The 16,128-nt window shown below is 45.6% G+C and overlaps 1 protein-coding gene across 1 annotated transcript; it reads left to right on the top strand.

Annotated features, from left to right (window-relative positions):
- Nucleotides 1-742: 742 nt before the first annotated feature.
- ATMIN (ATM interactor) lies at nucleotides 743-15,801 on the top strand. Its single transcript, XM_044255673.1, has 4 exons — nucleotides 743-1,072; nucleotides 10,321-10,446; nucleotides 11,222-11,421; nucleotides 12,089-15,801. The coding sequence occupies exons 1-4, from the start codon at nucleotides 743-745 to the stop codon at nucleotides 13,899-13,901; spliced, it is 2,469 nt and encodes an 822-aa protein (XP_044111608.1). The 3' UTR covers nucleotides 13,902-15,801.
- The last annotated feature ends 327 nt before the right edge of the window (nucleotides 15,802-16,128 follow it).

Raw genomic sequence — 16,128 nt, 5'->3', positions numbered from 1 at the left:
TCCTTTGTCTACACATGGCCTCCTGTGCTCATTTCCTTGGTCTAGCTAGTCCGTCCAAGTATTTAGGTTTTGGAACCCTGCCCTGAGTCATACTGTCTCCTAAGTAGTAGTATGTCTTCAGCAGTGAAGAGGCAAAAACAAAAAAGATACAGGCAAGTAAATCCAGTCTCCCTTAAAATGATTAACTCAACCATAGCAACTTACTTATTTGTACAATGCGACCTGGAGCTAGTTTCTTCTCTGCAAAATGGGGTAAAACTTACAGTACATACCCGTGACACCTGTTTTGAGGACAAAATGAGATACAAAGTGAAAAGTGCCTTCCCCAAAGTCTAGCACATGGTAAACCCTCAATGAACAATAGATGTAATTAACATACTATTGCCTCTCCTGCCATTGAATATTTGGGTTGTTTCTAATATTTGGGGAAATAAGGTTCCTGAGCGTATTGCTTTTTCTTCTATACAATTAATGCCCAATGTTAAGTTTTCTGGGAAGATGAAAATGAATCAGTGGGACCAATACCTTCCACCTGTTCCCAAGAACCCTGTGAAGTTTTATAACCCTCTTGCCTCACCGGGCGGCGGCTTCCCGCAGACACGCCTTCCATGGCCGGCAGGGGGCGCCGCGGCCGTCCCGGTCCCGCCGGATGCTAATGAGGCCGGCGGCCCCGCCCCCTGCCGGAAGTGGCTGCGGCGGGAGGCGGGGCCTGTTCGTTCGGTTCTTCTGCTGTGCGGGAGCCATGGCGGCGTCTGAGGCGGCGGCGGCGGGGTCCGCGGCTCTGGCCTCGGGTGTTCCGACCGCCCCGACGGCCGCGAGGGGAGCCGCCGCCGCCGCCTCGGGCCCGTGGGGGCCCCCCGGACGGCTGAGGGGCAGCCGGCCGCGGCCCGCGGCGGCGAGACAGCAGCCCGCGGGTCCCGCGCCTCCGGCCCGGGAGCTGATTCAGCCGTCGGTGAGCGAGCTGTCCCGGGCCGTGCGGACCAACATCCTGTGCACCGTGCGCGGCTGCGGCAAGATCCTGCCCAACAGCCCGGCGCTCAACATGCACCTGGTCAAGAGCCACCGCCTGCAGGTGAGCCCGCCGCGGAACGGCGCCTCCCCCGGCCTGGCGCTCCGGGGCTTGGGCGCGGGCTCGGGCGTGCGGGGCGTGCGGGATCCCGGCCCGCGCCCGGGATTGCGCCGTGCGTGTGTGTGTGTGTGTGTGTGTGTGCGCGCGCGCGCGTGTGTAGCCTCGCCGGCTGGCGTCCACCCACAAAACGGGCCAGACCGGCCAGGGAGTCCCGGCGGGGCAGAGTGGGGGCCAGCACGCAGGGACTCCCAGTGGAAAACACTGTGTCATGCCCCTCCGCTGTGGGGCTCGGACGAGCCGGGACTGCTGGCCTCTGGCTTCGCGGCCCGGGCATTCGACGCAGGGACCTCGGTAGTTCCAGTAACTTGCGGAGGCCCGTCTCGTCCTCATCCTGCTGTTGAGGAGCGGATTGCGCAGCCGGCCGGACCGGAGCAGCAGTTGAAACCCGGTGTCCGCTTGTCCAGCCCGAGCGCTTTCCACCACACCCACGGTACCTGCGTGAGGCCTTCAGCTTCTGCCCGGCGTTGAAAAGGGCGCCGCAGCTCTGCCTCGTTTTCCCAGTGTCGGCAGAACCGGGTGTGCTCAGGAGGGAGACGTAAGGGGAATTGCCCGCAGGACTTCTCTTACAAAGGGAGCCCGTACGTTAACAGGACAGTCGTGGGACCGTCCCTTCCTCGGTCTGTGCAGTGGGGCCGTGATTTTTACCCCTCAGTGCGCGTCTGTGGAGAGCTCGGCCCCCCCCCCTACACCTGTTAAGTCCCAATTTCCCCTTCGTTACAACGGGCAGTTTCCTCCCCCCGCTCCTTACTCGCTTCTCCCCGTGTCGACAGTGACGGAATTCCGAAGCGTGACGCTCACAGCAGTTTCGTGAATGTAGCTTTGGATGGTCCGAACGCCTCCCGGAGTACGTGTTGCGGGTTCTGTCTGCAGCGGGGATCCTTCACGGAGATCCTCCTTGGAGACCTCCTCAGAATCGGGCTTCCGGGGAGAATTGATCCGAGGTTATAGTTTCTAGTGGCCCAGACATTGGTGCCCATGAGAGGCCGCCCCCGTCGGGCACCAGCTGAACAGATGCAGCACGGGTCCCCCGTGAAGATGAGGGAGCCGGGCCAGGAGGTGTGCTGGGGGGGACCCTGCAGGTGGGGCTGCGGTTTCCCTCAGAACAGAGGCCGTTCCTTCCAGGACTCGAGTGCAGTACCTCTTCCGTGGTCTTTGGGAATGCTCTTCGACCTTGTGTTTTCTCTCTCATACTAAATTTCAACGAAATTCTTCCTTTTGATTTCAACTTGAGTGGGTGAACTACGTGTTTGCAGAAATTCTACATGCCTTGATGCTCTCGGCTCACAGACAACGGCCATCGCCCACCTCTCCTACCCTGTCCTCACTGAGAACCAGCCAGGACACTTCACATCTCTGAGCCCAAGAGAAGCTGCCCGTCTGGCCAGGACTGGATTGGTCCAGAAATTGACGCTCACAGTTTTATTATCCTTTTGTCTGGAGTTCCTGTCTGGAGCTCTTTCACTCTCAAGACTTTGCGAAGCATCTGTTAAGCACAAAGATACCATTTACTCTTCAGGACTACTAGCGTGATAGCATAGGAGGTCTATTTCTAATTATGTTTTTAAAAGACGTTGAGTTTAGGAATATCTAGATACCCGTACATTTACAAAATGCACAAACACGTACAATATACAGTGCGCATACAAAGTATAATGAGATTAAGAAGGAGGCATATGGTTGAGGCAGATAAAAATTTTGATAGTCAAATTTTTACCCGGACTTTTCAGAGCAACAGTATCCTCCCTTGCTTAGAACCTATGTGAAGTCATTCTCCCAATTCTAAGCCGGTTTTCAGATGTCTCTTGTCTAAACCCAGGACAGTGCCCTCAAGATCCCTTTCTGAACTAAAAATGTTGAAGGTAAAAGTGGACTCTCCTGATTTTCCTTCATAGGTCATTACGGAGACCTGTTTCAGGAGGAATTAAAGGAATCTCACCCAGAACCATCATTGTTTTTGTTTTTTATTTTTTTCTTGTCGGAGAGGCTCACTTTGCTGCCTTGTTCTGCCTTTCTAACCACAGCACTCAGCCAACCATGAGCATCTGCTGTATGGGAGGAAAGGGGTTCATTTTCTTTCACGAGCGTGACCTGTGTGACACAGCAGCCTTTGTGTACCTTTACAGAGGTGCCCCAGTGGGGTGAATCTCTTACTCTCGGTCTGCATCCTGAGGAGAAGGCTCTTGAGTTCAAACATTACTCTTGACACTTGTTGTTTTCAAAGTATTGGGAGGAGGGAGGGAGGAGGAGGAGGCCTGGGGAGAAGAGCTGCCTGGGAGCTCCCAGTGGTTTTGAAGGCTTTTTGGAGCTACTCAGGTACCAATCAAGTGCCTGCCTGCTTACTGCTCTGAAGGTAGCCTGAGTTTAGCTGCTTGGCAGATTTGCATAATATTCAGTAGGAATTTTTCCTGCTCTTTCTCTTGGTTACTGGCACTTGCAAAATTCTAGTTTCTTTCCTAGTTTTTATTTTTTCTGGGTTATGATAATCTTTTATCCCCTTCCCCATTAGTTGCTGTGTGGTCCTTATTTTATTCTAGACTTTCTTCACAGGGTACCCTGTCCCCAAACAAATATTCCCTTCTTAATGTAAATAATTAACCAACCCTTCTGAACGATAGTGGTTAAGAATAGGGATTGGATTGTAAGGTGTAGGGACAGCTGTGTTTTGGTGTTATGCCGGTTCTTAAGATACATGTCTCTATTTCATCCCCCGGTAGGAAATCTCCTCCTAGGAAATCTCCCTTGCCTACAGGGGGATTCCTGAGGAAATGAAAGCTGGGGATTAAGGAAAAGGAAGAGTAGGAGTAAATGGACATTTCTCAGAGATTCTTTTATTTCTTGTTTGAAAACAGTGAAGGGGACAGGCTGGCCCTTAAAGAACCTCTAACCCAGCAGCATTTTTATTTTTGAAACCTGGCTTAAAGGATATGTTCGGTCCAGGGTTTGCTTTTAATGATTTGCAAGGAAATTTGTTTTAAGGAAAAAACAAAGGAAAAGAAAGGTTCCAGGTCATTCTGTAGGCCATATTATACAAAGACCTGCAATTTTAAATTTACAGTAAGAAGACAACAGAGCGAACTGATTTTCTTCTTGGATGCTTTCTGTGAAGGCAGTCAGGTGCTGGTGTAGTTATAGTGCCTTTTTTTTCCCCACCAGTTTTTGCCATTGTTCTTAAAATCTTTTCCTTTTACCCTTTCTCCTTAAAGTGCGTCCTTACTCCTGGTTTTCTCTTCTTCCATGTGTTTACTTTTTTCCATCTTGTTTATTATTTCCTCTCACAGATTTTTTTTTCCCCAAATTCTTTTAGTTAAAATGTTTCATAAACATTTTTGAAATGCTTGGTTTTTTTTACTTTAAAATGTTCTGTGTAACAGGTACCCAAAAAAGGAATGCAAAACATGAAGTATTTTTTGTGTTCTCCTTTTAGTCATGCATACAAAAGATGAAGTACAAGAAGTCTGGTGAATTTTGTTTTTGAACATAGATAGAGGATGCCAGAACAAAACATGACTCTCACTGTGGTTCATGTGGTTTTGTGCCACCCCCATTTCTTATCTCCCCCATCCTCATCTCAGCCATCCTGTCTTTTTTTTTTTTTTTTAAGATTTTATTTATTTATTTGACAGACAGAGATCACAAGTAGGCAGAACAGCAGGCAGAGAGAGAGGAGAAAGCCGGCTCTCCGCTTTATTTATTTATTTATTTATTTATTTATTAGATTTCATTTTTTTTTTTTTAAAGATTTTATTTATTCACTTGACAGAGAGAGATCACAGTAGGCAGAGAGGCAGGCAGAGAGAGGGGAAGGGAAGCAGGCCCCCCGCTGAGCAAAGAGCCCAATGCGGGACCCGATCCCAGGACCTCGAGATCATGACCCGAGCCGAAGGCAGCGGCCTAACCCACTGAGCCACCCAGGCGCCCTGGCTCTCCGCTTTAAAGCAGAGAGTCCAATGCCGGGCTTCACCCCAGGACCCCAGGATCACAACCTGAGCCTGGGCCACCCAGGTGCCCCCTCCAGCCATCCTGTCTTTTGAGTTTATTGTCTCAGGACAGGAAGGCCCTGGAACTGGGATGGGGAGATGGTGATAGGGAGGGTGAGGAGTTGGCCCTCAGAAAGCGGGAAAGTGAACACTCTCAGATTGTTGCCATTCCTGTAATAAAGGCCACCAGGGGATGGTTGGTGTCCATTACAGCTGTCTTTAGTGTTTCATCTTCGTGCATGATATAGTTTTGGCTTTGATGGCCACGTGAACATGTTCAGTATAATGCTCCCAGTTTTTATTAAACATTTACTCTGTCCAGACATTGCCAAATGCAACAGATGATACAAATACTTTCTTCCCCTTGAAAAGGTTTGGGGGATTTCAAGTAGTTCCATTAGACAAAACAGGTAAGTAACAGAAGAGAAAGGCAATTCGAAGTATTTATAGTAAGGGACTGGAATGTCTCAAGCTAGAGAAATTTGGACCCAGCAAGATATGGGGTGCCACTAAAAATGTTCGAGTGAGGTAATGGCATGATCAGAGTTATACTTTAGAAAAATGAATCTGGCAAAGTGAATGAAAAAAAGATTGAAGTTCTAGAAATGAGTCAAGAGGCTAATGATTAAAGTCCAAACAGAGTCGTCATGACTTGAACTAATGATGTAACAGTGAAAACGGAAAGGTGAAGGAGGTGGTGGAAGACACGTAAAGAGAAGGGACTAATTGCCAAAACTCGGAATCTGGCAGGATGTTCACCAGTAGGTGAATGGGTAGATGAACTGCGGTACCTCCAGAGAATGGCATATTACTCAGCACGAAAAAGAAATGAGCTCTCAAGCCATGAAACGACGTGGCAGAAATTCAGGTCAGGAGTATACTCGATGAAAGCAGCTAATATGAAGAGGGTACCTACTGCATCATTCCAACTGTATGACTTTCTGGAGAAGGCAAAAAGATTAGTCCTTGTCATGTGGGTTTAAGGGAATATTAGGAATAGGTGTAAGCACAGAGGATTTTTAGGGCAGTGAAAATACTGTGTGATTGTGTAACAGTGGATGTTTATCATTACACACTTGTCAAAAGCCATAGAATATACAACAGCAACAATGAACTCTAAGTGGATTTTTGGTGATACTGATGTGCCAATGTAGGTTCATTGATTGGAACAAATGTACCACTCTGGTAGGGGATAATGTTAATAGCGGAACAGGCTATTCATGTTTGGGGAGGGAGGGAGGGATATATGGGAACTCTCTGTGCTTTCTGCTCAATTTTGCTGTGAACCTAAAACATCTCTAAAACGTTAACTTCTTTTAAAAAGTGAAGTGAACATGTCTTTGAGAACATGATTAGGAGTTTAAAAGGGGATAATAAAAAGGGCATGTTAGGGGTGCCCGGGTGACTCAGTGGGTTAAGGCCTCTGCTTTCAGCTCAGGTCATGATCCCAGGGTCCTGGGATCAAGCCCCGCATCGGGCTCTCTGCCCGGCAAGGACCCTGCTTCCTCCTCTCTCTCTCTGCCTGCCTCTCTGCCTACTTGTGATCTCTGTCTGTCAAATAAATAAATAAAATATTTTAAAAATAGGAGGGGGGCTTGTTAGGGCACCTGGTTGGCTCAGTCTAAGTGTCTGCTTTGGCTCAGGTCATGATTCCAGGTCCTAGGATTGAGTCCCGCATCTGGCTCCCTGCTCTGCGGGGAGCCTGCTTCTCCCTCTGTCTCTCTCTCTCTCTCTCTGTCTCTCATGAATAAACAAATAAAACACTTAAAAATAAAAATTAAAAGTTTTTTAAAAGGCATGCAAAGCAGAGTTGAGTGTATTAGAAGTGAGCATGAATTTTGTAGTGACCTTGTAGGCAATTTTGTGGAGCATCTCAACAGCCTGGAACATACACAGGAGCCATCTCCCTGGCGTATCACTAAGAGGAATTTGATCATACATGGTCAGGTGAATGAAGAATTTCTCAGTCTTAATATTCTCCCCACATGTCATTGTTTCTTACTAATAACACTAGAGGGAAAAATACCAAGTTAACTGAAAGTATTTCATTGAAAAGAAAACAAAACACTAGGTGAACTGGTGAGTAGGATGGTTTGGTGATAAGAGACCATGTCAGTTGCCATTAAAGCTAGTGGCTGCCAGGGTTTTAACAGAGAGCCTTTCAGTCTGACTTTCACAAGGACAGTAATTTAATGTAAAGTACTGGTTTATATTAGATCTTTGGCATTAAGTTGGTTGGCAGAAAGCAAAAGAAGAAACAAAACTCTCTATAGCAAATAGCAATAATAACTAATTGAGTGATCACATGATAAGCACTGTGTTAATGACTAAGTCCCCACAACAACCATGAAGTAGATCCTGCTTTACCTTCTTCACAGGTAAGGAAACCAAGGCAGTTCATTTTCTCAAGGTCACAAGAAAGTGGCAAAGTAGAGAATTCAAACTACGGCAGTCCACATTCCAGAACCCAGGGGTTTAACCACTATGCAAGGGGTTCCAAAGCTAGACTGTATTTTCGGATTATGTGGGGAGACTTAAAAACCAAGTATGGATCCCTAATCCCCCCCACTCCAAACTAAAGTGTCTCCTGTGATTTTTCACAGGCTCCAGGGTTGAAAACCACCACCCTACGCTGGACTGCCTTTCAAAAAAATGCCAGTTAGCAGGCAAATGCTCTCTTCTTTAAGCATTAAGACAATACCAAGAGGTGTACAGAATAGTCTCTGCCCTTAAGAAAGTTAGTTGGAGAGAAAGAATTCTGGGGGAAAAATGGTAATATTTAAAATAGCTTAAGTTTCATTATCTCAGAATTCAAACAGGAAACAGATCTCTACATCTGGGTGGTAGTGAGCAGAACAAGGGAGTGTTGTTTATTGAGGCTATGATCTGGGCTTGGCTTTATGCTAATCCAATACAAGATCATCTTGAGAGTTAACTACTGTATCTATCTCAGAAATGAGTAAACCGACTCAGAGAGGTTAAGGCAACTACCCTAACTGGTAGAAGTGGTTTGTAGGTCTTTCAATGCCAGGTGCTTTTTCCACCATCGCAGTCTGCCTGAAGAGAGCCAGGAGAATGTAGGGCAAATTGGGCCTTCATAGACTGTGCAATTGGAAGTGGGAAGAATGTGAGGCTGAGTAGGGTGGTGTATGAAAAGGGAACAGAAAAAGATACGGCTATAATGGGAGATTTGAGGCATAACACAGTTAGGTGATACATACAAAAAAGTTTTCAGAATGTCACATTTGTTATAACATTAGAAGAGGAAGGAAAATTATGTAAGAGACCATGTAAATAACCCAAATGAATATGAATATCTGGGCAGTATGGCGCAGTAGGATTGTAAAAGAATGGACCAGTGTGGAAGACATGGAGGACTAATTGAATTTGATATGGAAAGATAAATTGTGTTGTTTAAAATAAAACAAGAACAGCTTATTTTCCCTCTAAATGAGTGGACACAAACTCAACAAGGTCAACATGTTCCTCTTGAGATCCACTGGGAAGGCAAAGGGAAGAAGTCTTAGCCACGTGATTATTCATTTCTCACTTCTCCAGAAGCACTACTGGTAGAGAGGGAGGTGGACATGTTCCAACAGTATTGAATCCTCGCTAATCAGAACACTAGATGACCAGGATACCTACCTGAGCGCTGCAGCAACAGCTGACGCTTGAGTCAAAGGGAAGTTCTACCCCTTCCACTTGGACCTCAGTCTGTATTTTCTAACTGATTATGTTCTTCTTTCCAGCTCATCTCTTAACTCAGGCAAAAGATCCAGGGGAGGGGCATCCCATGATAGGGACCCAAAACTATTCCCTCAAGCAACAGGGATTCCCTTTACACCAGCAAGAACCCCGCATGGTTGACTCCAAGATAGCGACTGACCTGACCTTTTCTGCCTGCCTGCCCGTATCCACTGACCTTTGTCCTACATTTTCCTTACATAAACCTGAAAGTATTTTCAGCACTTTGGAGACAGTCGTAGAGAAGTTAGTCCACTGTCTTCCTGGTACTTGATTCACTGAAATGAATCCCTTTTCTTGGTCACCACCACTTGTCTCGCTGCCTTTGTGTCAGTGGTGAGTGGCCAAAGTTGGTCTCTTTTGGGACCCCCGGAACCAGGCGCTCTTCTACCCTTGAGCCCTGGTTACACGAGTGTATCTCCAGTTGTTGCCAGTGGCCTGTCAAGAGGTCCTTCCCCACCCCACCCCACCCCACCTCACCCCACCCCACCCCACCCCACCCCCTTTAGGGCCAGACAGGAATTACGCTGGAGGTCATAGGTGTGTCACACCTGCAGTATGTGAGCTTATCTGGGGCGCCAGGACAGAGCACTCCAAGCTAAATGAAGTCATGCGGTATTTTAAACTCCCAGCTAAAAAGACGATCACATACTTAATAACAAAGGATTATTAGGATTATATGAGTTAATATTATATATGTGTGTATATATATATATAAGTTGCGTTGACTGCCTTCACCTACTTCAGGGGTTTAAGGATCAGAGGAAGTCAGGGTGCCAGGAGGAAGGCCTGAAGAACAGAGTCAAAGGAGGGGTTTTTTAGGGGCTTCCAATAATTGAGGGTGGGGTAAAAGGGAAGGGAAGAATTAGGGTTGAGCCTGAGAAATGGAATATACCACTTACAAACAAAGAAAGCTGGCTTTAAGGACAGAAATTTTAAGTTTAGAAGGAGGAGTTTTAAAGGAATGGATAGAAGACTTTTAAACAACATTTAAAGGGTTTTTTGGTTTTGAAAAAAAAAATTTTTTAAGATTTTATTTATTTATTTCAGGGAGAGAGAGAAAGCGAGCGAGCATGAGAAGGGGGTTGGTCAGAGGGAGAAGCAGACTCCCTGCTGAGCTGGGAGCCCGATGTGGGATTCTGTCCCGGGACTCCAGGATCATGACCTGAGCCGAAGGCAGTCGGTTAACCCACTGAGGTGCCCCTGCTTTGAAAAATTTGTATAGATTTATTGAGCTACAGCTTGATTCACCATAACATCTACCCATTTTAAGTGAAAAATTTAATTATTCAGTAGATCCACGTAGTTGTGCCACCAGCACGACAATCCTTTTAGAACATTTTTATCTCCCCTAAAAGATCTCTTATGCCCGTCTTTAGTCATTCCTTGCTTCTGGTCCCAGCCGGTTCCACTGTTTTGTTTTGTTTTGTTTTTTTTAATAATTATATAAAGTAATTTTTTCTTTTGCAGGATGGCATAGTAAATCCAACAATAAGAAAGGATTTGAAAACTGTACCAAAATTCTACTGTTGTCCCATTGAAGGATGTCCTAGAGGCCCTGACAGACCATTTTCTCAATTTTCTCTCGTAAAACAGGTATTTTATTTGTCTTAAGTATACTTCTCTGAAGGTGAAATGCAGGTGATGTAAACCTAATGTGCATTCTAATCATTTACCAAACCATAACTGGAGAATTCTCAAATTCTGCCTGTGAGGATAGCCCTACCCGGGAGTCTCCGTGTTGAGGAAAACAGGAGTGGGGTGTAACAAGAGTGAAGGAGACGTGGCTTGTTCTGGAGAACATGTCCAGAAGTGGGTTTGGAGAGAAGGGCGAGAAGACCGGTTCCGCAGCAAATGAGAAATGTGTGCTCCACGTCTCTTGTGTGACTGTGTGCCTCCAAGGCCCGAGGAGCAAAGGCACAGAGGAAGAATTCTCTTAAGGAAGGACGAAGCCGCAGAAGTCAGGAAGAGTTCCAGAAGCAGCTGCCTTCAGAGGAGGGAGGGGCTCAGTGAGTGGGGAAAGAGGTCACGTAGGACTGGCAGGGACTGGCAGCTGAACTACTCTCCCGAGGGTTGGCTCAAGCGGTCCTGAGAAAAGCATGGCAGACTTTCTCCTGCCTCCAGCACTAGTTCGTAAACCCAACCGGGTGCCATGAATTGCCACCAAAACAGGGTTCTCTCTTTTCACAAAGCAGCAGTGACAGGGAGAAGGGGCGTGTGGTAAACTGCATTTTGCCTGCTTTTCCATTCTTTTGATGTAGACCGCTCTCGCTTGTCCTATAGACTCATTATTAATGCATGTACAGGTTTGGTTTTTTCAAATGTTTTGAGCAATGTGGTTTTCCACTTTGGTCCTCTGTGTTCTTCCTAGCACTTCATGAAGATGCACGCCGAAAAGAAGCATAAGTGCAGTAAGTGCAGCAATTCCTATGGCACGGAGTGGGACTTGAAAAGGCACGCTGAGGACTGCGGCAAGACCTTCCAGTGCACGTGCGGCTGTCCCTATGCCAGCAGAACTGCGTTACAGTCTCACGTCTACCGCACTGGCCATGAGATCCCGGCAGAGCACAGGTAAAGGGGAAGAAACAGTGGCCCAGGAGTCAGTCGCTATGGGAAGAATTTCAGACGAAACTCCTGGAAAGCTGGTAGTGCAGGGAGAAAGGAGGACTAACAGCGAAAAACATGACGTGAAAGGGGGGACCTTTCGGAAAGGCGAGCGGTACTAGCAAAGGATCCACATCTGTCTAACCCAGTTGTTCTTCCTTATTTCTTCCCAATTGAAAAGCCCAGCTTGAAGCATTTTTCATCAGAGGGATGTTATTAAATTGCTAAAGAGTTAAGTTTTATCATGAAACTGTACTTCATCTTAAAGGTCAAATTTATATTTGGAGTAATAGCTTCCTACTTTAGGAACAGTAAAAGTTGCATTATATAATCTGTTAGCTCCCTCGTGCTTATAGAGCTAAGCTGAGTACTAGAGTACTTAGAGGTATGCCCCAAAAAAGATGGGCTTCCTCCTTCCCTACCTGCATGGTCCTCCACTTCTGCCCACCATATAGTAGTCCCAGTTCTCATAGAGGCACAGAAGGATGGATCTCCCCTCCCCTGGTGGATTCTGATCTCTGCTCTAGGTGTGGGGAACAGCATTTGTAAATAATTGAAGAGACTGCACCAGGGTTGAAGAAAGCTGCAGCCTAAACTCTTGTTTTTCTCTTGTTAACTCTGTCCTTGGTTTCAGGGATCCACCTAGTAAGAAAAGGAAAATGGAGAGCTGCTTGCACAGCCAGAAGTTGTCCAGTAAGACCACTGAGGCCTTGAGCACCCAACCAGCTGCAAGACCAGACACTCAAGAACTGGAAACTTCAGATATAAAGCTGGTCACTTCTTTTGAAGACTCTTGCAGCTCTAATGCCGGAAAGCAGACTCTTACAACACCTCCAAGATACCCTCAGAAGTTGCTTTTACCCAAGCCCAAAGTGGCTGTGGTGAAACTTCCTGTTATGCAGTTTTCTCCCATGCCTATCTTCGTGCCTACAGCTGACTCCTTGGCCCAGCCTGTGGTGTTGGGTGTCGACCACCAGGGTTCTGCCCCTGGCGCTGTGCACATACTGCCCTTGTCAATTGGAACCCTGATCCTCGGCCTCGATTCGGAGGCTGGCTGTCTGAAGGAAAGTCTCCCTCTTCCAAAAATTGTAAGTCCTGTTGCCATGGAGCCAATTAGTACAGGCGTTCAAGTGAACTTGGGTAAGAGTCTGTCTAATCCTTTACAAGAACTAGGGAACACATGTCAGAAGAACAGTATTTCTTCAATCAACGTACAGACAGACTTGTCTTATGCCACGCAGCACTTCATACCTTCCACGCCGTGGGCTGGGCCTGATTCCTCTGTATCTTCTTGTTCTCAAACAGATTTGACGTTTGGTTCTCAAGTCTCCCTTCCCATTAGTGTTCATACGCAAACGTTTTTGCCCAGTTCCAAGGTGACCTCGTCCATTGCTGCTCAGACTGATTCGTTTATGGATGCCTGTTACCAGTCAGGTGGGATCTCCAGAGAAACCCAGACGAGTGGGATGCAAAGTCTGACAGATGACCGAGTACCAATGGACCAAGCTGTTATGGGTGGGGACATTTTTGAGAGCGTCCATTCATCCTACGGTGTTTCTACAGATAGTATTATAAGCAGCAGCTTAGTAGCAGAGACCGTCGCTCATGATTTGTTACCTCAGACCCACCCTAAGACTTTAAATCAAGATCTTGAGAAATCAGCACCAATTATAACCTTCAGTGCACAGCACAGCATGCTTCCTTCACAGAACATGACAGATAATCAGACCCAAACTATAGATTTATTAAGCGATTTAGAAAACATCTTGTCAAGTAATCTCCCCAGTCAGACACTGGACAGTCGTGGTCTTTTGTCTGACACAAGTACCGGACCTGACCCCCAGCTCCCATCTGGCCCAACCCAGAATCCCGCAATTGATTTTGATATTGAAGAGTTCTTGTCTGCCTCAAATATCCAGACTCAAACTGAAGAGAGTGAGCTTAACACCATGACCACCGAGCCTGTCTTGGAATCGCTGGACATAGAGACCCAGACGGACTTCTTCCTTGCAGACACATCTGCTCAGTCCTATAGTTGTAGGGGAAATTCTAACTTCTTGGGCCTTGAAATGTTTGACACGCAGACACAGACAGACTTAAACTTCTTTTTAGACAGTAGCCCCCACCTGCCTCTGGGAAGTATTCTGAAACACTCCAGCTTTTCCATGAGTACTGATTCATCTGACACAGAGACCCAGACTGAAGGAATCTCCGCTGCTAAAAACGTACCTGCTGTAGAGAGCAAAGTTCAGTTGAACAGTACAGAGACACAGACCATGAATTCTGGCTTCGAAACCCTGGGGAGCTTGTTCTTCACCAGCAACGAAACTCAAACAGCAATGGATGACTTTCTTCTGGCCGATTTGGCCTGGAATACAATGGAATCTCAGTTCAGCTCTGTAGAAACCCAGACATGTGCAGAACTACACAGGGTCTCTGACTTCTAAAAGTGAAGTCCAAGCGTGCGACGGCATTGATGATTTTCTTCTGCGTTTGGAAAATGGAGAGCGGGACAACAGTGTTAACGCTATTGAATGTAGTTACTGATGCATTTACTTCAGTTCTTGGAGGGTCTTTGCCTTTTGTACTTGTAAACATGAAATTTGTGTATAAATGTGAGTGTATGATAAAGTGTAAGATGTTGGTCTAAATAATACTGTTTCTGTGTTGCCTACATTTGCCCTGTCATGGTTAGTCTTCCCATCTTCAAAACACAAGTGTATTTCACGCCTTTCAAACCCATCTAGCATTAGCTAAAGCCAAGCTTACCAGGTACTAGGGTACAGACTTTTCAGACCTTCAAAACACTTCAGTGGAAATGTGTCTTGCTTAACTTAAATTGCTCCTAAAATATTTGACAGTGCTTGTTAGAAATTCCTGTTTCCTGATAGTGAATCTAAAGAAATCAGATGCCACACATCAGATGTAAGAGCCGGCGCTCAGATGGTGTGGGACTCATGCTGCCTACGGCTTCATCTGCTTTGACATCTCGCTTTTTTCTGACTTGAAGACAAAGGAGAACTACAGCCGTCTTTAGCTTCTGAGACCATCTCCATGTAGTCAGTGCCATTCTTCCTTTACATGAACTGAGACCAACCCACATGTACAGTACTTCCTCACGAGACTTGTTGCTGTACAATTACTGCTTCGAGAAGTAGCGGCAAGCACTTAGTGTAAATAGCGATCCTTCTAGTCCAAGTAACTGTACGTCATCCCAGCCGTGGAAACTCATTCTGGAGTGTGCCCTGGGAACATCCCTCCTGTTCTCCCCAGTAGGCGAGGGTGGTACTCCACAGCTGCTTCTCAAAATGTACCCATAGGCTGGATCTGAGTTTTGTCTCTCTAAATGTTTAAAAAAAATAAAGGAAAGAGAAAAAGGACATCTCCCCCCCCCCCACAGCTAAATTTCAGTGTAAGGTGATCGGGCAAGAGTGCAATCAACAGTTACTCTAAAGTGAAGCTTCCCATCCACTTCTCATCTTTTCCTTGAATAAGGAAAGACATTGGGCTAGCAAGGATGTTACTGTGCCTTGAGGATAGCGAGTATAGAAGAGATCCACCTAAGATACGGTATTCTGCATTTTGTTGCTTTGTTTAGACGGCAATACCAGTCTTCAAAGAAAAGGAGGTGAAGACCAGTTATTTCAGTAATCGAGGACATCCATGTTTTTAGATAGGAGCATGGTCATACCTGCTTTGGAGGTTAACTGTATTTAGGATTGTTGTCCAACTTTCACCCAAGGAAAAAATCAGTGCAGCCTGTACATTTTCAAAGTTTGTTAAGAAAAAGTTCCTTCTGTGGCACGCTTATGCTGCTGAAGGCTAAATCCTCAAAATAAAACTTAAGGAGTGGACTAATAACCCCAAGTAAATAGATGATATTACTACTAATTCCTGTCCCATAGAAGAATAGTTGGTAGTGAATAAACATATCCTGGAGAGATGAACCCAACCTGGTAGATAAGAGTTTGCTTTGGTCACAGTGGCCTATGACTATGGGTTTCAAAACAAACATAAAGCCTTAACTAGAATTTCATTGCTTTAGAATTGTCACTGCCTTAATGTTTGAACATTGATTTAAATTCTCCCAGCAAAGGAGAAGTGCATGTTTGTTTATGGCTTTTTTGTAAATATAAATGCAGTGATCTTTGGCTTTAAAAAATTCGTTCCTGTGAAAATGTTTGTTAATTAATCCAGCCAGTAGAGTTATTTACAGAAAAATTGAGCATGTCATAGTTCTTTATGTACAAGAATTGTTTTCCCTCCCAAAAACCTTAGTTACCTGAATTGTCCTAAGATTATTCGTAATAACTGAAATTCAGTGATTAAAGAGAAGTGAGAATTCTACCTTTTTTGTGTGTGAATTCTTTGACGTACTCATAATGTGACCTGTTTTGTTGCCTTGACTTTCACAAACCCATCATCTGCTGATAGTCACAGGATGCAATGGTTGTGCCTAGTTATTTTCATAACTGTTTTACCTGTGTTCATGAAAATATACTAATAATTTTCCGAGTAGATGAAAATGAAAAGACCTGCCGTTACTAAACTTTCTATTTTGATGTGAAGTTTTTATCTGATAAAAGTAACACACCTTACGGTTTTAAGTTTTGGAAGGATTTCAAAGGAGATGACTCCACTTCATGCATTTGCTGAAGGCGACCATTTTATAAC

This window comes from Neovison vison, chromosome 7, assembly GCF_020171115.1.
Source record: "Neovison vison isolate M4711 chromosome 7, ASM_NN_V1, whole genome shotgun sequence".
In the NCBI taxonomy this organism is placed as follows: Eukaryota; Metazoa; Chordata; class Mammalia; order Carnivora; family Mustelidae; genus Neogale; species Neogale vison.
Note: the sequence above shows the minus strand (reverse complement) of the source record. Positions and strands in the feature narration are given on the sequence as shown.

Excerpts from the sequence above, each read along its gene's own strand:
- ATMIN (XM_044255673.1), top strand. The coding sequence starts at position 743 with ATGGCGGCGTCTGAGGCGGCGGCGGCGGGGTCCGCGGCTCTGGCCTCG. Across the intron at positions 10,447-11,221 it reads AATTTTCTCTCGTAAAACAG|CACTTCATGAAGATGCACGC; the intron begins GTATTTTATTTG and ends TGTTCTTCCTAG. Across the intron at positions 11,422-12,088 it reads GAGATCCCGGCAGAGCACAG|GGATCCACCTAGTAAGAAAA; the intron begins GTAAAGGGGAAG and ends CCTTGGTTTCAG.